Below are 20,908 nucleotides of genomic sequence, written 5' to 3' on the forward strand. Positions count from 1 at the left end.
GCCACGAGCCTTAGGATCCAAGCCTTGCTTTCCCTTGCAACTAGTTTTTTTTGCCGTGCCTCAGTTTACCAAGAAGGATGCAAGAGCCCTTTGCTGAACACTTCGTATCACAGTTGGCCTGCTGACACCAGATCAGCCATCAAAGACTGCGTGGAATTCCTGCTGGCAATCTGCTGTGCCTGGTGCATGGGAGTGCCCCAAAACCCCTCAATAGCTAATAGAGCAGCAGCAGCCCCCTGCTTGGGGTAGAACTCCTCATGAGTAATTAATTCATTGCCTCCTTGGCTTAACGGTCCTTGTTGAGTCTCCCCCTGGTACTCAAGCACCATTTTGCGCCAGAGAATTCTCTCTTCCTGTTATTCCTCCTGGTTTGCTTGAAATTGTTAACATTTGTTACATTTGCCTAAATACTGTACATTCCCACTGCAATACATATTCCAACCATACAACGAACCTATTTAGTAATTTTTGGCACTTTTCATGTTCATAAGGAGTCATTAATATTTCTATTCATATTCATATTTGCCATAATACTAATGTTGTAAATTCACAACAGTAGGCTATCCTCTGCACGGGGCAGTGAGAAGACACCTCCTCCCATGTGGTGTCACCTGACTAGCTATCTGGGGTGCAGCGTGTATGTGTGTGTGGAATGCAGGGGCTCACCGACACCACCCATTTGTCTTTCTACTGAGCCCACATGTGTGTAGGCTTACACTTGGCAGATCTGCACAGAGTTGCTATTACAGGGATCTGTGATTCAAGCTTTGCCTGAAGGCTCCCTGCATCACCAGAATTCACAGCTTCATTCCCTCCCAGGGCACATAAGGCAGAAGACTGGCTGGGCTCCAGGCACCCTCCCTAATACTGGGCACGCTCTGTCCTGGGCTCAGCACTCCCTTGGCTTCCTGCTTTTTATCTGTCCTAGCTGAAGCTGGACTGTTTGCTTCCATGCATCAATACACTGGAGAAGTAATTAGTGCTAGAAGAGGACTTTGAGTGATCAAAGCACTTTACAAACACTAATCAAAGCAGATGCCACCTGGCCAGCCTGTCTGCTTTACAGGTGAGAAAGCTAAGACAGAAAGGTGGCCACACAAAGTCAGAGCAAAACACACAACTAAGGAGTTAATTTGCAGCTCTGCAGACATCAGTCAGGTCACATCACCCTTCTCTCTTTGTATTTGCAACTGCATTTCAAGCCTAGCTCTAAAGTTACCAACCTATGATGAGGAAACAACAATCAGTTAAACCGAACTGCACTAACTCCTGGGGCTATAATTTCCATCTTCATTTGGACTTCCCAGTCTAGAGCACTGCAGTCTACTGTAACTTTAGGTCACTGCTAAGCTTGTTCTTTTATTCTGTAAAATCCCAGTTTACTCTAGTAAAATGCTCCACAGGTTAATATGAGCCACAGCAATCCACATCAAAACAAATAACCTACCAAGCAGGGAGAGCATAGGAGGTAAGAAACTGACGCCTTGTTAGAGAGAATGGCAGTCCAAAACCTCAAAAATAGTAACTTGTAACAAAAACATTGTAGGCAAGGGAGGCCTAATAAACTGCACTGGGATTCTGTTGCTGTGATGTTCCTTTGCAGCTTTCCAAAGGAGGGAAAAAGGCTGGATGCTCTGTTAACTGCTTACTCATCACAAGCAGTGACCCAGATTTTATTTTTTCCCAACTGGCTCTTGTTTGAGGTTGTGAGAACTGATACTTTTTGCCAGTTCTGTATGCAAACCACAATACACACTGACAGTTTGGTCTGGAGGCTTATTAGCACCTCAGAAACCTCCCCAAAACAACTTGATTTCAAGATCTGAAACACTTCTAAATGCATGGTGTTGTGACCAGGACAAGAACTAAAGCAGTATGCATCATTTCCCATGGATAAGAAAGCAATGCCAGAGACAGAGGCAGGCTGCTAACTGTTCCTTAAATGTACTTGTGCCCCTCAGCAGTTGCATGATGCATGTGTCCTAAACTGGAACTGTGGCACCCTCCCATTACAGGATCTCTATGGGATGCAGAAGTTTTAAAAGGTGAAAAACAAGAGGCTGATCATTCCTAACTTCAGGATATGCCAAAATTCACGATTTCTTTCTCTACAACACATATAAAGAGGGAATAATACTATGGACATTTTTTTTTCAAAGAAAGGTTTTTGTCTCAATCAAATGTAGAGTCTCAAGTCCACGAAAATTATCTGGGAAAAACAAAGAAAGGCTCTGCTGGGTGTTGCCTTCCACATAATTGAATGTCTTCTGATACTTCTAGCTGAACAGATTGGTGAACGATTAATAAAGCTACAAAAAGGAGTAAGAATGAGTGTGGCAACAGTACTGAGCACAGTTCTTCCTGCAGGATAAGCTTATATAAGATTGATCATTAAACTTGTTTTTCACAAAGTTTGTAGATATTGGCTCTTGCTACCCCATGAGGAATCTCCCAGACGTATGATACAGGCAATGCTCTACAAACAGCAGGCTCAAAAGTTTGAAGTGCTGTAAAGCAAAAGATAAAATATCACCCTAAGGGAAATTAAAAAAAAAATGCACTTGGTCATATGTTACACAACATAACACCCTGCTATAAAGAGAGAAACAAATATCTCAACTATCAATACAGAGAGGATCTTCCAGTAAGTATAGTATTGAAAAACAAGTAAGGACCCAGGAATAATTCAGACAAAACTGCTTTCCTGTCTGATAAAAAAACAGCTAAAAACTCTTTCTGAAAGCTAACAGAAAGAAACCAAACCAAATCAAAGCACAAACCTATAAAAAATACTCCATAGTACCCAAGCAAAGACATATCTGAATTTTTAAGTTCTGGAGTTAAATACAGTAATGTTGAAACAAAGGAATGTCAATTTGAATGATGCATGTGAGGTTTTTCCAGAGCTCTTGTGTCATTGAATTTTCCAGCTGTACCTTTCCAGTCCAGAAAACTGAGACTCATCACAGTAACAGCTTTCGGAGTTGTAAGAGTGATGCAGAGTGTAGATGATAAATAATATCATGACAACTGAGACCTAAACACACAGGAGTGAAGATTTGTATTAAGGTAGGAGAAAAAAGCTGTAAATTAAAGAACTTGAAACTTGCTGTAAGGAGAGAATGATTTGCTCTTATTCCTACATCTGGAATAGTTTCAAGGTGTGTGCTGAAAAAGGATGCCAGGTATCCAAGGCACTGCCCACAGACCTCAGTATAAAGTCTCTGTGTCCCAAGGAAAGGCACTCTCTGACATTTCCAGCATAAAAGGGGATGTTAGAGAAAGAGGAGGTAAAAGCATAATCACCTCTAAATGAAGGCAACTGAGCATTGGGCAGTACTGCTAAACTTAGCCTCCTTGCACCACAGCTCAGGCTGGGTGACACTTGTATCTGGCTGTCACAAACAAAGCTGTTGCACCTTCTGATCATTGGGAAAATGTATTTGACCTCAGTAAGACAAATATTCAAAAGAAAGCCCCCATATATTCCATTTACTATGCTTGCACCTCTTTGAAGCATTCATAAAGAAAAAGAACAGAGGAAGCATGCCATGTAACCTTGATTTATGCAACTGTGAAGAGCTGGGTAGTAAAGAGCTCATGAGCTATTCATCACATCTATCACTGGCAGCATTAATTGCTTGGTGATGGAAATCCTAGTGGACTCCATTTGCTGAGTAGTCCTCTCAGAGGCAATTGAAAATTTGTGAGTTTGTGTTATTTTTCATCTCCCTACAGAAAATCAGTGGTCTGAAGAAATGGACAAAGCTGAACCACCTACTCCTGTTCCCTGATAGAGTGCCAATGTTTACTCAGGATGCTTCACACTCAGAAAATCAAGTTCCCCTTCTTCAACGATAAATAAACACCAAAAGGAAACACAGCATGTTTACAAATGCATCACTTTCTTGCTACTGGCAACTATACAGAAGGAACTTATTTGAGTAGGCCATTCATCATCTTCACATCTGAAGGAATACCATAGCTGCATGGAAACAGGGCAGCTTTGAGATTCAAAGTATTAGTGCTTCTTCAGTGGCACAGAGCTCACTGTGCTCCCAGTGCACGTCAGGAAAGCAAAGCAAAGGCAAATAGCTCTGGCTGGAGATCTCATTTGCTAACTTCTTGTTACAATACAGCTAGGAACTGGAAGGAGAATAAAATTTAAGAGAAATGTACCTGTTACAGAAGTATGTCAGTGATATCAACTCAACTGAAATATTGGGAAACATTCACTTTCTTTAGTAATTAATTTAGCAGGAAAGTGGTTTAATTATTTGCAAAATATTCTGAGTCTCTGTCAGTGCAAAACTGTTGCTCTCTATTTAATGCTAGGACAGTAAGTCCTAGTCAGTATAATCCATCCTACAGTATAACCTATGTAACGTAATGCTTTAGATGGACACCAAATCTCTCTCTTCTGTTTCTGAAATATATTCATTCCTAAGGAAATGTCCAAATGTTTTGGGAACTATTTAGAAATGTTATTTTTTTCTCCTCTTATACTGCAATATGGTATTACTGCAGTCCATAGAAAGTTTACATTAAATCTATTGAATATATAATAAATGGCCTTATCACAATATTCCATGTGATGTGAAACTAAGCATGAATCTGAAGGTCTAATACTGATATGAACCATTTTCACAGATTGAAAATATTCTCCAAAATGATCATACTTCAGTAAATATAAATTATTTAACAGTAAAATTTCAGCCATAAATTATTGAAGGAAGTCATATTTGCAAGCCACAAAGCACTGAGGTCTCAAAATGCTAGCAGATAAATAATGAATATCTAACAAGAGGCCCTTGGAACTGAAAAATAAAATAACCAAAACCCAGTCAGAACTGTGTTACAGCTAGGCTAGTTTATAGGCTGAATAATACATTTCAGAAGAATTCAAAATAAGCAGCAGGTCTTTAAACTGTCTGAAAGCAAACCCTCAGAATTACAATTTCAAAAAGTCTTTTTCATTTAAGTAACCAGGCAAGATGGAAATATTTGGGGACAGAAACTGCTGTTGAAAAGCAAATGGAGGTCAGAATTCAATAAATAGCTCAAAAGAGATGAGGAAAAGTCAAAGCATGAAGCAAGAAAGGTTTTTTGGTTGTTTTGTTGGGGTGTTTTTGGGTTTGTTTTGGGTTTTTTTTTGGTTTTTTTTTTTTTATTTGAAAAGCAGGAAACTGTGGGGAGCAGAAGAAAAAGAGAAATGACAATTAAGTGTTTGGAATATCGTAGGATTGCTTCTTGTTGGTACTTGACACAGCTTTCCCAAGAGCTGTTGAGAAGTGACTGCATGTGCTGACTCTAAAATACAAGATACAGCAGCGAGAGATAAACTTTCATTGGCCAATATTCAACAGAATTGTATGCAACAGAAGTTGTCTCAACACAGGCAGGAAAGGAACACTGCTCATCTAACACTGCTAGCTTCCCACCCACTTGCCCTCCCAGGCATAAGTGCCACATCCTGTTCAGCACCAGCAAGAAGACATGCTCCAGCAACAAGACCTGAGGTATTTATAATGGGGATGGAACAATTCAGGTGCTTTACGGCTAGGCTGAGGACCAGGCAGTCACAACGTGATCTGCATCATGTCCAGCTAATTTCCAGGCACCAGATTCACTGACTCTTCACACTGCAGCTATAAGGGTTTTTAGGATCAGCATGGGAAGGAATATGTGCTCACCCACTGGAACCGGCTTCTCACAAGGAATTAGGTCCCAGGTTGTTGATTACCTTTGACAACAGCCACAGAAAGGTTTGCACAGACTCAAAGAAGAAGAAAGACTAGAAAACAGAAACCTAAGTGAACAAGAATGCTTTTCAATGGTAGTTAAGAGCTATATGAATGGCTCCTGACTGACCTTGTCTAAACAGCTTATTTTTCTAAGCACGACTCAATGTTTCCTCCATAAAATCATAGTTATCTGGCTGTGACAAGCTATCATGACAACAAGGACTTGTTCTGTTTTGAGCATCTGCCTCACATTTTAAGTACAAGTTATTTATAGCTATTTGCAGAGACAAAAGTCATGATTTTGTCATAATCAATGAGAATCACAGCGATGTGACCTCTATGTTGTCTTACAGAAACAGACCTCTTTGTCCCTGCTGCACTGAGACCTGAAGCATTCACGGAAAGGTTAGACTGCTTGCAGTGGAATACCATCCCTAACTGAGCCCTCCAACAGAACAAATGTGAATCCAAAAGAGTATAATCAAAGAATCACAGAATCATAGAATGGTAGGAGTTGGAAGGGACCTCCAGAGATCACAGAGTCCAACATCTCTGCCAAAGCAGGATCACCTATGGCAGGTTACACAGGAATGTGTCCAGGTGGGTCTTGAAAGTCTTTAGAGAAGGAGACTCCACAGCCTCTCTGAGCAGCTTGTTCTGGTATTCTGGCACCTTCACAGGAAAGTTTGTAATCACACTGTGGTGGAATTTCCTGCGTTCCAGTTTGTGTTTGTTGCCCCCAGTTTGTTAAAGCCTACAGCTCTTGTTTAATCCAGAGCTGCTCATCTTCAAATCAGGTATTTTTAAGGTGTAATTCCTGTCAGAGATCTTTAATGTGCCATTTCTCGTTAGTAGTTGTTCTAGTTATATTCAGCACAACTCATACTGAAATTTAAGGCATAAACTGAAAAAAGGGTTTTTGTTAGCCTATTTTGCTGTCTAACTCCAGGTTATACTAATGTTCATGTATTACATTTCTAATCTAAAATGAGGCTGTTACAAAAACATCCACCTTTTCTGCTGGGCAGCTTCTTTTCTATACAAAGGTTTTGTTTTTTCCTTCTTCCTTGTGCTGTTTAAAAAAAGTAGCATCCCTCCCCTGAAAACTAAGCTACTTTACTATCTGTACAGTGCTAGCACTTTGGAAAGTACTTGGGCTTTATGTGCTACTCAGTAGGACACCTGTTTCCAACAAAATCTCACTGCTGTTCAGAGAGCAACAACTTTGTTTACTACAGCTTTCCGTCTGAAACACTTTCCTCATCCTTTATGCCTATTGATCCTCTACTTTCTTCCAAGTCCTCCCGATAAAGGAGCCACTGTAATTGATTAGTACCATTCAAAGAAGACTTATGCATGAAGAGAAGATCTATGAGAGTGCCAACTCTTGCATTATTTCCTTGACATGCCTAAAGTAAATGATTACTGCATTAAACCCTCAAAGTAAACAAAAGTACCTAGCTCTTAAAGAAGCAAGAAAAAATTGCATGAAAAATCCAATAGAATGTACCATAAAAGCTGAAGACAGCAGAAGGCAAACATAAATGGGGTTTGTGTGGATCTAAGTGATTTCTATCTTACAGTCTGATTTTGGTTGCAGCTACAAATCTGTCAGGGTCAAGATCTACCAGTTTTTATACTGATGGCCCAAAACTCCAGAGTAGTATAGAAAGAAAATTGCAGTGTTGTGATGCTGCAAGAATCCATCTGAGTGTGGGGTTTTTTTTTGGTGTGATCAATGAAAATAAGTTCAATTAAACTTGAAACTGAAAGCGGTAAATGACATTTGGTATTGAAAGGCTAAGAAATGGCAAAGCAACACCACACAAATAGAAGAAAACCCAAACAACCCAACCTTCAACCACCATGAAAGTATTCATTAGAAGAAAATGTAACTTTATAACTCATCCCTAAAAACGCTGTCAGAGTGAATTCCATGTAACTGTGCAGTACAGTTATTTCACAGATCCTTTACTTCAAATGAATTCAGGTAATTTCAAAGTGTCATGTATCCCAGTGACCAACCTTTTGAAGAAAGCCTGTCTTCCCAAGAATTGCTACCTGTCTTTTCCAGAAATGGTTGTCTGCACACCCTTCCGTCACACGATAGAAAACTGAAGTAAGGTGAGCATTCAGCTCATTACTGCCATAGAAATAAAGGAAACAGTGTGACAGAAGGGAATAGTATCAAACAAAGACAGCAGAGCTTGTCACGTGTAGAACCGTAAGTATTCAGTGATCCAGTGTATGTCTTTGAAGCTTGCCAGTTTGGAGGTTTTGTGAAAGAAACAGTGCTGACTCATCAGTGTACTGGAAGTGGGAATCAATTAAGGATGACTCTGGATGTCATCCCCATCACCTATAGAGAGAAAGCTTTTGTTTGCATCTGCAGTATGTGCCCGAGGGCTGCAGCACCTGGTGGTGTAACCCACCTGTTCTCCTCCTCCAGGTCTGCGAGGATTCTCTCCAGTTCCCCTCTTTCTTCACTCTCCAGAGAAATCAGGATCTGGGCAGGACTTCGTGGCTGGCTCAGGGGGGACTCCTGGTTCAGACTTTGGCAGTAGTGCTGGATTAGTAAGTGTTCATCATCACTGGAAAACAGAAGATAAACCTGACTGTTTCCTTCCTCATTTTTAACTTTGCAGTGAATATGAAGAGATGATTGATTCACTCCAAGTCTCTCGTTTCTTACAAAGAGATTTGCTGAACACTTTACAGCAAACAGCAGAGCAATGTCCCTTAAAGCAAAATCTGATGAACTGTTTCTCTGATAATTTTTCTTCATGGAGGAGTCCACCTTTTTTCCCCTCAGCTTCTCAGACACTTAAAGACAAGTTTTGTCACAGCCAACAACCTCAGCTTTCCTCTTTTGTCTAATGTCAATTAGGAATTTGCTTGAGAAAAAAAAAGAAAAACATCTTCTGCTGCCCAATCTGTGTTGTGGAAAGGTCATTCCAGCAAAGGCAAAGTGTTATTTTTGCATCCACAAACTCTGCTTATGCAACAAAGGTGTCCTCTGTTTATCTATTTTTCTCTACAAAACTGTAGAGGAGGTGAAATAAAAAAATATATTGACTTAATCTAATGAAATGATGTTATTTTTCAGTGAGTTTGTCACTCTTTATTTGCATTTTTTTTTAATTACAAATGATCTACACAGTCAGAATACAAATATATGTGTTACACAGGAGCCCCTCCTTTACTTTTATTATCCTCAAAGCTGTCTGGCATTTGAAACATCTCTGGAGGAGAAAAGCAAATCCAATTTCGAAGACCTTGACCACCTCCCAGAATTACATGGGTGCTCTGGATGTGAAGGAATTGCATCCAGCCCTAAGCTATGCAGCAAACAGTAGCAGTAACTGTGAGAAAACACGGAAGATTTCTCTTGACACAAGTCAAGGACACACCAAAAAACCACACTACTGTTGGGAATCTTGTTTTTCTTGTCATACTTACTTATAACAAAATAATTCAGTCTAGTTTTCTCTTTTTTCCCCCTTTTTTCTTCTGTTGCATTTTTAATCCAGAATTTAACAGGCATTTTGAGCAGTTGTTATTGTTCAAAAATCAGAATTTTCCATGTTGCCATTTTGCTCCTGAAAATGTTAACGATGCCATTATGACTGCAGGAGTGCTGAAGCAATGTAGAGCACATTAACATCAGTTCATAAAAGGGAAATATTAATTTTTCACCACAGGCTTCCTTTCCTTTTTTCCTAAACCAAATTTTAAAGGCTTGCCAGTTCCTAAATTTATGCTTCTCATGAAACATTTCAACTGTGATTTCCTTCAAACAACTGCTTTGCATTTCTAAATATCCTTTATGCATCTTAAGTGAATTAACAGTGAAAAAGTGACATTACTATTGCAAGATAATGTCACTTGGCAAGATAGATCCTTTTTTGTGTTATTTTTCAGCCTACACATATTTTGTATACATAATTGCAATGATACAACATAGTGGAAGGATTTGTGACATATATGTGTGTGTATATATATATATATATATATATATATAAATACATATACACAAACACACATTTTCTCTTTATTTCCCTCCTTCCCTGTCTCCATCTACCACTCTAATTGCAATTATAAGCCTGATAATTCAAAACCTGTAAGAATATCAACAAGTAGTAGTTAAACATAACTTGGCAAACAAGAGTGAAAGAATTACAGCTGGGAATTCATTGTGAGCTTTGATTTTGCTGCAATTTGTATCTGGACCATATTTCTTCCAAAATTCAGAATGTACAGAATTATTCTCATTTTAATAGTACCAACAGAGTAACAAACTGGATAGCCAGTGGTTAACTTATTAATCTTACTAAGACAACTTTTAATTAACCAAAAAATATTAATTGAATGTGCAATATAAAAGATGCTGTTTAAGAATGATTTTGTGACTAAAATATTCCAGTGGGGACAACAGGAAATCCCATAAACAATAGCATTACCACTATCCGTAGCAATAGGAAACTGACATCCAACTTGGAAATAAAGCTTTCATCATTAACTGTGCAAAACTACACTACCCGTGCAAATGTGTTAGTTAGAAAGTGTCACTGTAACCTTCTCCTTTCTAAAGCAAGGTACTTGAGTTGTACAGGGGATTTGCTTTCAAAGTTGGTAGGTAGCAATCCTACCAAGTGAAAAGAGAAATTGTTTTGAAACAAAGAAACAGGTATCCAGGAACATCTCACAAGCTCTCAAGATTTTGGTTCTTACTCAAGATTTCCATTCTCATTTTCATAAGACTTACAAGAATGGTTTAGCTGGGACAGGACCTTAAAGGTCAGCTCGTTCTAATCCCCCTGACATGGGCAGGGACACCTTCCACTAGACCAGGTTGCTCCAGGTCTCATCCAACCTGGCAGTGAACACCTCCAAGGAGGGGGCATCCATGACCTCCCTGGGCAATGTGCTCCAGTGTCTCATCACCCTCACTGTAAATAATTTCCTTGTGATATCCAGTCTAAATCTATGCTCCTCAAGCTTCATTCCATTCCTTCTCATCCTATCACTGCAAGCCCTTGTAAAAGTCCCTTCCTGGCTTTCTTGTAGGCTCCTTTTGGGCTGCTATGAGGTCTCCCTAGAGCCTTGTTTTCTCCAGGCTGAACAGCCCCAGCTCTCCCAGCCTGTCCCCATAGGGAAGGTGCATGAGTACTGGTTAGAGACTGTGCTTTACAGGAATGCTACAAATTTGATGAAAAGAACACTCTGTCTGAATTTTCACACAACATCCAGTCGTTAAATTGTGGTAAGGATGGTAAGGAATGTAGAACAGGAAAAACCCCTCCACTTTTAGAGAAGTTGGAATCCTTAAAATATTTGATTATTTAGAATCTGTTCTATGGCTTCTCCTAAACAGTTTATTAACTAAGAGCAAACTTTGAAAACAGCAACAACTTACATGCTTCTGTCCTTTGTCCAGAAACATGACTCACACAGATCACAGAATGTTAGGGGGTTGGAAGGAACCTCAAAGATCATCTAGTCCAAACCCCCTGCCAGAGCAGGAGCACCTAGAGTTAGGTCACACAGGAACACATCCAGGCAAGTTTTGAAAGACTCCAGGGAAGGAGACCCCACAACCTCTCTGGGCACCCTTACAGTAAAAAAGCTTTTCCTTGTGTTCACATGGAACCTTCAATGCACCAGCTTGCACCCATTGCCCTTGTCCTATCATCAGACATTACTGAGCAGAGCCTGCCTCTGTCCTCCTGACACTTGCCTTTCACATATAAACATGGACGAGGTCAGCCCTCAGGCTCCTCTTCTCCAAACTGAAGAGCCCTACCTCCCACAGCCTTTCTTCATGTTCCACTCCCTTAATCATTCTTGTGGCTCTGCACTGGACTCTTTTAAGCAGTTCCCTGAGGTCCTTCTTGAACTGAGGGGCCAAGAATTGGACACAATACTCCAGCTGTGGCCTCACCAGGGCAGAGCAGGGGGGAAGGAGAACATCTCTCAACCTATTAACCACTCCCCTTCTAATACACACTAGGATGCCATTGGGCTTCTTGGCCACAAGGGCACATTGTTGGCTCAAGGCCATCCTTCTGTCTACCAGGACCTCCAGGTCCCTTTCCTCTATGCTGCTCTCCAACAGGTTAGTCCCCAACCTATACTGGCCCACAGGGTTGTTCTTTCCCAGATGCAGGACTCTACACTTGTCCTTGTCATATTTTCTTAAATTTCTCTCTGCCCAACTCTCCAGCCTGTCCAGGTCTTGCCGAATGGCAGCACAGCCTTCAGTTGTGTCAGCCACTCCTCCCAGTTTTGTGTCACAAGCAAACTTGCTGACTCACAGTCTTCTAGTTCCATGTCCTTTTATTCAGAGAATAAACAAAATCAAGAAAATCTGAGAGGAGAAATATATTATTGTGTCAGAAAACCACAAAAAAGGTCTTGGTGTGACATTAGATTGACTTTCATTTTTTAATTACAACTTTTTATGTATGACATTTCAAGCAGTAGAATGAATGCTTCTCTGTGACCTGTCCAACTTAAAGTCACCTATTCATATTTCACAGACAGGATGAGTCCCTCCTGGCTTATGTTTGCAATGTACTTCAGGTATTTATAGACTGAAGATTTCTGTTTAGCCCCACTAACCTTTGGAATGATGCTTTGCTCACAAGATTTTCTAGCTTACAGCAATTTAACCATGATTAAGTTTGCAGTACAGACAGAAAGGTTGTCTTTTTTGTCTTTGTTCTTAAAACACATCAGATTGTGAGCATTTTTCCCAAGTAATATGGGCCCTGTTTGCTGAATAAACCACTAGCTTGAAAAAAAGAAATTGGTTACAAAAGTATCAACCATCGGTTGCACAAGTTCGGTGTTGAGCTATGAGCCATAATTCTAGACATTATCACACAGTATCACAATATAACTAAGGTTGGAAATGACCTCAAGGATCATCGAGTCCAACCTATCAACACAGACCCCATGAATTATGCTACAAACTGAAACAAACCAGGAGTTCATCATTGAATGGAACCAGATCTGGTACATGGCCATGCAGATTCTGCACTACAGAATTTCCTTACAATTTCATAGAATCACAGAGTGGTCTGGGTTGGCAGGAACCTCCAAAGGTCATCTAGTCCAACCTCCTCTGCAGTCAGCAGATCACTTTGCCCGGAGCATTGTTGAGCCTCACCTTGAATACCTCCAAGGATGGGACCTCAACTACATCCCAGGGCAACCTGTTCCACTGTTCCAGTACCCTCATGGTAAAGAACCACTTTATTAACCTTCACAAGAAAAAAAACATGTCAAAAATATTTAAGTAGCCTACTTACATGCTTTCATTAGGTGAAATACTGTCATTTAGATAAGAACCATTGGTGTTCTCCATTTCTGCTAGCCTGTGGAAAAATAAACAATTAAAAGAATTAAAATCAGTTCTGTGTCCCAGAAAAGTTATTGGCTCTAACATTCCTGAAAGATTTAAAGAGCAGGATGTTTGTGATGATTTTGAGCATTAGAAACTCAAACTAATTTATGCTCACTGTTGATTACCCAAAAGTTTTGCAACAGGCTATTGCAAAGGATTGGTTTATCTCTTACAATGACCTGGCTAAACTCACTTCTAAGTTGTCAACCTTTTCTCTGAGGTTATATTCCATTCCTCATCACTAATTAATTCCATAATCAAAGAAAGGCCTTGAGATGCCAGGGGATTACACAAATTGCTTTGTACCTGGCAAAGTCATTATCAGAACTGTAACTATCAGTCATTTCCCACAGGTTTTCAATGCTCAGCCTCTCCTAAACAGAAATTCAGAAATACCTCTCCTGATCAAGTAATTTTGGGGAGAGGATGAGGAGATTGGAATAAATGTTTTTCATTACCTCAACCCCAGCAAATTTGCTCAACTGGTGGAAAAACATTTCTTTGTGCAATTAACTCAATTTTTGACTCTTAAGAGCAGCATGAAAGCAGACAAGGGAACTAAAGCAGTGATACACCACTATTTTAATCCCCAAAATCGAGGAAAAATCCTATTTATAGTATTCACAAGGAGAATTACTTAACAGTAAAACAGTACTTGAAATTTATATGAATTTGGAGGTTTCTGCTCTTCTGATTTGCATTATTTCACCAGGGTCCATGCTAAAATAAAACCCCTCTACATAGAATCACAGAATGCTTTTCAGTTGGAAGGAGACCTTTAAAGATCTAGATCAACCCCCCTGCCATGGGCAAGGACATCTTCCACTAGCTCAAGTTGATCAGATCTGTGTCCAAGCTGACTTCGAATGCTTCCAGGGATGGGGCTTCCATCATCTCTCCAGGCAACCTGTTCCAGTGTTGCACCACTCTCACTGCAAAAAATGTCTTCCTTGTATCTACTCTAAACCTACCCTCTTTAGTTTAAAACCATTACCACTTGTCCTGTCACAATAGGCTCTGCTAAAAGCCAGTAATCTCAGTGCACAGGTTAATCAAGATCCCACAGCATCTAAAGGCCACTTCTGACCACATACACGCTCTGGCATGCAAGTTAGCTGACAGGCTGGTTAGTAGCAACCACAGACAATACTCTACATCCCAGAGCTTACAAAGCAGAACCCCAAACCCTACATTTCTTTAAGTAGCACTCAGGTAGCAGCTAGCCTTTGGAATTTTGGGCTTTTAAGAAATGATTGTTTAGAGACAGATCTGCCTGACATCCAGCTGGTCTCATACCTGCTAGCATAATGTTCAATGCGTGAATGAGTATCATCATGTGAAAGCTGAGGGGACGAAGCAGGCCTATAAGGCAGAAAACACTGATTAATCACAAACAATACCCCTTTAAAAGTTAAAAGATACTTAGAGCTACGTCTATCCCCTCACACCTCTGTGCCTTATGCTTACACTATGTTTGATAAACACCAAGTTACAACTTCAGGTGCTGCATGTGCCTCCTCAGGCCATCAATGCATCGATGTTTTGTGGCACCACACCAGGGACTGTGACCATTATGCAACTCATCCGTTGCAATGACTCTTCTTCATACCAATCCCAAAAGAATCCTTTTCCAAAGGACTTACAGAAGAACTTTCACCCTGGTTTTGCCTTCACACCTGCCTCCTTCATTGTGATGTGCTGCTTCACATGTTGCCCTACAATGGCTGTGAAAGCCTTGCTGGGCACCTCTCCTCTGCCTCCCACCCTGCTCCAGCACTTGCTTCCAGCACATCCCATTTCACGGGGCCTTTGAGGACTTCTCCACAAGCAACTACAAATAAATAGGAGAAATAGAAAATGTCTGAAACAAGCCTTTAATAGCAGACTTCAGACAGCGAGGATTTTGCCTAGTGTCTTTCAAGAGTGGCAATCTGAACCATAGATCACTGTGCTATACAGAAGGACAGCTGTGAAATATTTTGGGTCTTCTGCCTGACAAATCAGATGGTATGAGGTCCTTTTCACTTTATTTGTTGATGAAAACAATTCATTATTGTTTCTTACAGCCTCAATTGCTGAAAGTATCACTATTGTATTATGTTGCCTGTGTGGTTCCGAGAGCAACCTTTCATGGCATGTGGGATTTTGCCAGTCTACAGCTATCAGGAGATGTTGGAATAAGAGAAAATGATGCAGCTTCCCAAATTGCATGGCAATCTAGTATTTTAGCTTTATTTTAACTTTTTATTCCATCTCTGCTGACTCTCCTTCTGGGACTTCTGAATGAGGAAGGGTTTTCCCTCCATTTTAAATTGTTGGAAGCTGTGGTTCAGGTTGAGTCTGCCCAACAGGGATTTAACTGCATTGCATGAGCAGTTAAATTTGATCTTTACCGGTTATAAACCAAAACTGTGATTATCTTGTGGTTTGCAATGCTCCCATGTTAGACATTTGATAATCTTGCAGTAAATGTACTGGACTGGTCATCTTCCAGTTTTCTTATCAGCCTGCAAAGGGTTCTAGAAAATCAAGATCCTTTCAAATTCATGGGAGGGATATACAAAATTCATCAACATTAGTGTCTCTTCTCACAGATCACTAAAGTTGTTATCTTAAAAATATTAGGGCTCAAGTATAATGAATTTCATTTTGTTTGAAATGAGCTTTGGCCTGTCACATGTTCAAACACAACAGAGCACAAATACTTGGTTCACACAGTTCCTCGGTACAGCAGAGATTTATCAGGATAGGTAATTGCTTCTCTGCAACTTGGTATCATAGAATCATAGAATGGTCTAGGTTGGAAGGGACCTCTAAAGGTCATCTACTGCAATCCCCTCTGCAGTTAGCAGGGGCCTCCTCAAATAGATCAGGTTGCCCAGAGCCCTGTCAAGCCTCACGTTGAATATCTCCAGGGATGGGGCCTTAACTACCTCCCTGGGCAACCTGTTCCAGCATTCCACTACCCTCAGGCTAAAGAACTTGTTCCTAACATCCATCCCAGTTTGTGTATGAAAATCTACACTGAAGGGAAGTGAGGAGTAAAGGATGCAATTTATCTAGAGCAGTGGATTGTGCAGAAAGATGATTTTCTGGTAAATTACTGCTTTCTCCATTTTTTCATGTTTGACATACAGTAGATTTTAAGGATCAACAAAAGGGGTCTTGATTTCAACACTCACTCAAACATTGCTGCTAATACTGTGCACAGACTAGGACATCTGTATCAAAAGTAGCTCTTGTCATGGCAGTGCAAATGTATTTGTGGCAGTATGAATGAAAGGACAGCACCTGTTTGGGACCAACTGGGCAATGAAGAGATGTCCCCTTGCCAACAGCACAAAGCAAAGGATGGGCTTCCTTGCATGATCCTGTATTTGCTGCCTTGACACTAAACTTCAACTTCAGAAGTGAACAAGCAGTGTTCACAACACAGTCCTATGTGACCTGTTGAAGCTGATTTTGTCTCTGACAACTGCAGGCAAGGGATGAGGTTCCATTTTCATGTTTGTCTGTAGTTGAGATCTACATCTTTCAGAAACTGCTTAAGAAAGCAAATCAGTCAAGAAGCACTGCAGTCTTTTTGCTGAATTTAGCTGCTCAGAGATACACTTCTGCCAATAGCTGAGCAAGTTTGAGAACAATTGCAGGCTGCTGTGCAGACATACTGCTAGATTACCATCTAGGCCAGAGCACACTGTCCTTCCTTTCTAAGCACACATACTCAGTCCACCTAACCAGTTTGAACTCCTCAGCAGGAAGACTGAGAAACACAGCCAATATTTAGTCAAGATAACCTTCCCTTTTACAACTGCTCCACAGCTGCATTGATCAAGCTGGGGTCTGCAGGAACAGCCTGGGGAATTCCAGTGAAGTGGTAACTGAGTGGCAAATGTTACCTCCTGCAACTCCCTGGCCCCCCAGAGACATGGCTTGCAAAACAAGGGCACTTTTATTGCTGTTCAACATTTCGTTTAGTGCTTCTTGAAAGTGTAGCATCAAGCGGATTGTATTTGTGCCACTGACAGCCCACAGGCCAAGTAAAAAGAGACAAATTCTCACCAAAAGCGTGAGCTGTCCCTTTAATGCCTGCCAAGCACAGTATCTGTGCAAAATACTGGGTAACAGAGGAGTCAGAATCACTACCTTCAAACAAAAAGTAAAAATGTATGTGTTTATAAAAAATTCCATGTCTACCACCTGTTGATGTCAGGATAGCACTACTATTGCTGAGTGCTGCCAGGTCATGCTCTTCTGCAGTGCTTTGAAGGTTACCCAAAAATCTGGCGTGAAAACACCAGAAAAAAAACAAGACCTTAGAAAACATGGGGAGGTTTTTTGATAACCAGACCAAGTGGTTTGACTGTGACGACTGCAATCAGCCCCGTAACTGACAAACAGCTTTAAACCTGAGCAACTCAGTAAACTGTGCTGTAAGCCTGGTGGTCTAGCACAAAGGAAATAGACCCCTCAAAACTTAGTGGACAAAATAAAGATCAATTCTTTTCAGCCACTATTAATTTTTTAATTTTCTGCTTTCTTTTCAGACCAGACCAAAGGACTGTACTCAGGAAAAAACCTGAGCTGGTCTGATAAAAGGCACGACCTCTCTGTACTGGCTTCTCAGTATCACCCAATTTTTCTTCAGCATTATATGTGAGTTAATGCCTGTAGTACACAACACCAAATCTGTGGTGTGAAGCTATCAGTGTAGGCATACCATGATATTATTTCTGTAAGTAACCAGAATTAAGCATGTTATGGCAGCTTAACTTCATGTTATGTCAGACACAGCAATGGCATTCCGTATTATCCAAGCTCTCTTTCAAGGTTACTTTTAAGTTTGCAGTTGTTAAGGGTGAGAAATCTAGTAGCACACTGAGTACATAGTATGCTGCAATCATCCCCATCTGCATTTCTCAACAGAGTGCACCCTAAAGTTCAAAGCCCTTCGATTTCAGCCTGGCTCCAGCCTTTTAGTGTTTTCTGTGGGTGAATCCCCAACCACACGAGGTTTACAGTATTAGATCTGTTTCTTGGTTGCTTAAATTTCCGAGAAGTAGAGCACTTCACCTGATTTCCCAATGGCTTGTGCTCCAAATGAGAATTAGAAATCAGTATTCCAATGTATGTATTTCATTATTGTTTTATTCTACCAAAAATTCAGTTATGGTGCAAGTCATATACATTCCACCGTATAGAAATATATAAAACTCTATTTATTAGTTTCTCAGGAGATATCAATATAGGACTTAAAAATAATCCTTATTTAACATTATTCTAAAATCATTCATGTAACACCAGTAGTAGCAAATGCCACAATAAAAAGTATATATCTTTAGTTTATGCTGAGAATATTACTACAACATTAAGACAATGCACGTGCAGGAATGGTTCAAGAATGAAAATCCATTTATAGCTAAAAAATTCTGCCTTATATTTTCTTTTTAGCTTCTAAAAAACCCCAACAGTAGACATTCCCCATTTCCATCTGCCATCACAAATCTTACTGTATCTAAAAAAAAAAATAAATACTGAATCATCTAATAAAATATCCAGTGAGCTTTGGATTATACTGGGGTACAGGAGTGTGCAACTGCGCACGGTCACGCGTAAATCCAAATGATAGCTTCATCTACAAAACAATGCCATTCCTAAAACTGAATTAAATTCACCAAGTTCAATTTCTAGCTTAGAAAAATCATTTTTGTATACATTCAGCAGGATCAACACTTATTCAGAAACATAGGCTTTTAAAAGACAAACTCTCATAAGCATTAGTAGGAGTGCACCAAAATTCCTGTTAATTCGATGAAAATACATACTTCAGAAAGAACATAACAATACACAATCCACGACTGCTGGATGTTCCTGGATTTATCCCATTCTACTCATTCGGGATCTAAACATTCCTTCAGAGAGTGCACCAAAGGAAATAATCATAAAGAAAGAAGGAAATGAACTTATGTAAAACTAAACAAAGAAACAAACAGAACAAAACCAAAAAAAAAAAGTGAGGGAACGCAGCAGCAGTAGCAGCAGCAGCACACTTCAGCAAAAGTACTCACGCAGAATCTACTGGCCAGAAGTTGATCAGAGTAACAGGACTGCAAGACAAAAAATGAGGAGGTGAAGAGAGAGGCAGAAGAAACTCAGCGGCAAAATAACCACAGAGAGATTAAATAAAAAAAAAACCAAACAAAACAAAACCAAACAACAAAAAAAAACCAAACCAAAATCACGACAACTGAAAAACAGAAATCCAACAGACCAGCATGAATGACTGTGAAGAGCAACCAACCAAAAAGTGAGGGGAAAAAAAATGAAATCTTAAATTAACAAAAAAAAAAGAAGAAAAAGAAAAAGAGAGAGAGAGCCAGAACAAGCTGCCTGCAATTGCCATTAAACATCTGATGAAACTGCTGAAAAACCAAACAACAAACCCCCAAAGGCAACTGGGTTAACTCATTGATTTCTCCGTGTACGTCCTTATTGCTTTTGTTGTTGGTTTGGTGTGGTTTGTTTTTGTTGTTCTCATAAAGACATCAAAGCCAGTTAATAAGACTAAATTTACAGGGTGAGAAAAGAAGAAATCAGCTGGGAAGCTTGCAAACACAGTAGCCTAATTAAAAAAAAAAAAGTAATAATACAGGCAAGACACCCATTTGGAAGAAAATAAAAATTTCATGAAGAGATCATTAGTCTCCAAACTGCCCTATCAAATGTAGAAGTTTGCAAGGCTGTCAGTATGGCTCTTTCACCAACTGAAGCTGAAGCTCTTGCATAAGGACAGGTTAAACATATCAAGGCAATGGCAATTGAAATCCCAGCTTGTGTTTTCCTGCCAGCCGAGGTTAACAGAAATGAAAGAAATAAAGAGGCTTTATGCACTTAGGAAGTGAAGGGAGTTGGCACCAGCTGGGGAGCTCGAAGAGCATACCAAATGAATCGCTACTGAGGACGCTTTAGAGCTACTCACGTTTCCATGTTGTCTCCCTCCAAGACAGTTTGCACAGGCAGGTAGCCCATTCGTGGGTGCTTTGCAAAGTATCTTTTTGTTCGAAATTTGTTTTTTAGTACCTTGGCAAAGTCACGGACATCTTCTCCAGACGTTGTCTGAAAGGCACAAAGCAGAATTGAAGAAGTTTTGGAGAGGTTGTTATTTTTCTGTCCTCAGTTGCTTCTTCCTTTGCTGGGTGACTTGAAAGAGCTGCGGCCACGCTAAGCAGAGTTGTCAATGGCTTGACCTCCAGAACCTCCAGTTTTTATCATCCTCACCTTACAATATTCTACACGGTAAGACTGCTGGTCGGGAGGAAAGAGGGAAACAGGGAAGCTCCAAGAACTCTGTACAGGCTCATGACTCAGAATCACAGAATATATCAGATTGGAAGAGACTTCAAAGATCATCCAGTACAACCCTCAACCCAGCACTAAACCATGTCCCTGAGTCCACACACTGCTTAAACACCTCCAGGGATGGTGACTCCACCGCTGCCCTGGGCAGACCATTCCAATGTTTGAGAATCCTTTCAGTGAAGAAATATTTCCTAGCACTCAGCCTGAACCTCACCTGGCACAGTCTGAAACCATTTCCTCTAGTCCTGTCTCTTGCCACCAATGAGAAGAGGCTGGGCTCCTCCGCACTTCACCCTCCCTTGAGGTAGCTGTAGAGAGCAGTAAGGTCTCCCCTCAGCCTCCTCTTCTCTGGACTGAACCCCAGCTCCCTCAGACACTCCTTGTAGGCCATGTGTTC

General features: G+C 40.4%; 1 protein-coding gene across 14 annotated transcripts in view; it reads right to left on the minus strand.

The window, feature by feature from the left end:
- Nucleotides 1-20,908, minus strand: part of DMD (dystrophin) — a 1,318,095-nt gene that overhangs the window by 23,752 nt on the left and 1,273,435 nt on the right. For 9 of the 14 annotated variants that reach the window (XM_068155047.1, XM_068155046.1, XM_068155049.1 and 6 more), the window contains 5 exons: nucleotides 20,132-20,268; nucleotides 19,221-19,259; nucleotides 14,449-14,514; nucleotides 13,058-13,123; nucleotides 8,177-8,335 (listed from right to left, as the gene is read on the minus strand). In XM_068155047.1, coding sequence (XP_068011148.1) covers nucleotides 8,177-8,335; nucleotides 13,058-13,123; nucleotides 14,449-14,514; nucleotides 19,221-19,259; nucleotides 20,132-20,268 — 467 coding nt within the window. Of the gene's footprint in view, nucleotides 1-8,176; nucleotides 8,336-13,057; nucleotides 13,124-14,448; nucleotides 14,515-19,220; nucleotides 19,260-20,127; nucleotides 20,269-20,908 lie in introns of those variants that run through there. The other 5 variants (XM_068155048.1, XM_068155051.1, XM_068155055.1 and 2 more) reach the window with 3 other exon arrangements.

This window comes from Melanerpes formicivorus, unplaced genomic scaffold (genome assembly GCF_026170545.1).
Source record: "Melanerpes formicivorus ecotype bairdi unplaced genomic scaffold, bMelFor1.0.p_v2 SCAF_30, whole genome shotgun sequence".
NCBI lineage: Eukaryota > Metazoa > Chordata > Aves > Piciformes > Picidae > Melanerpes > Melanerpes formicivorus.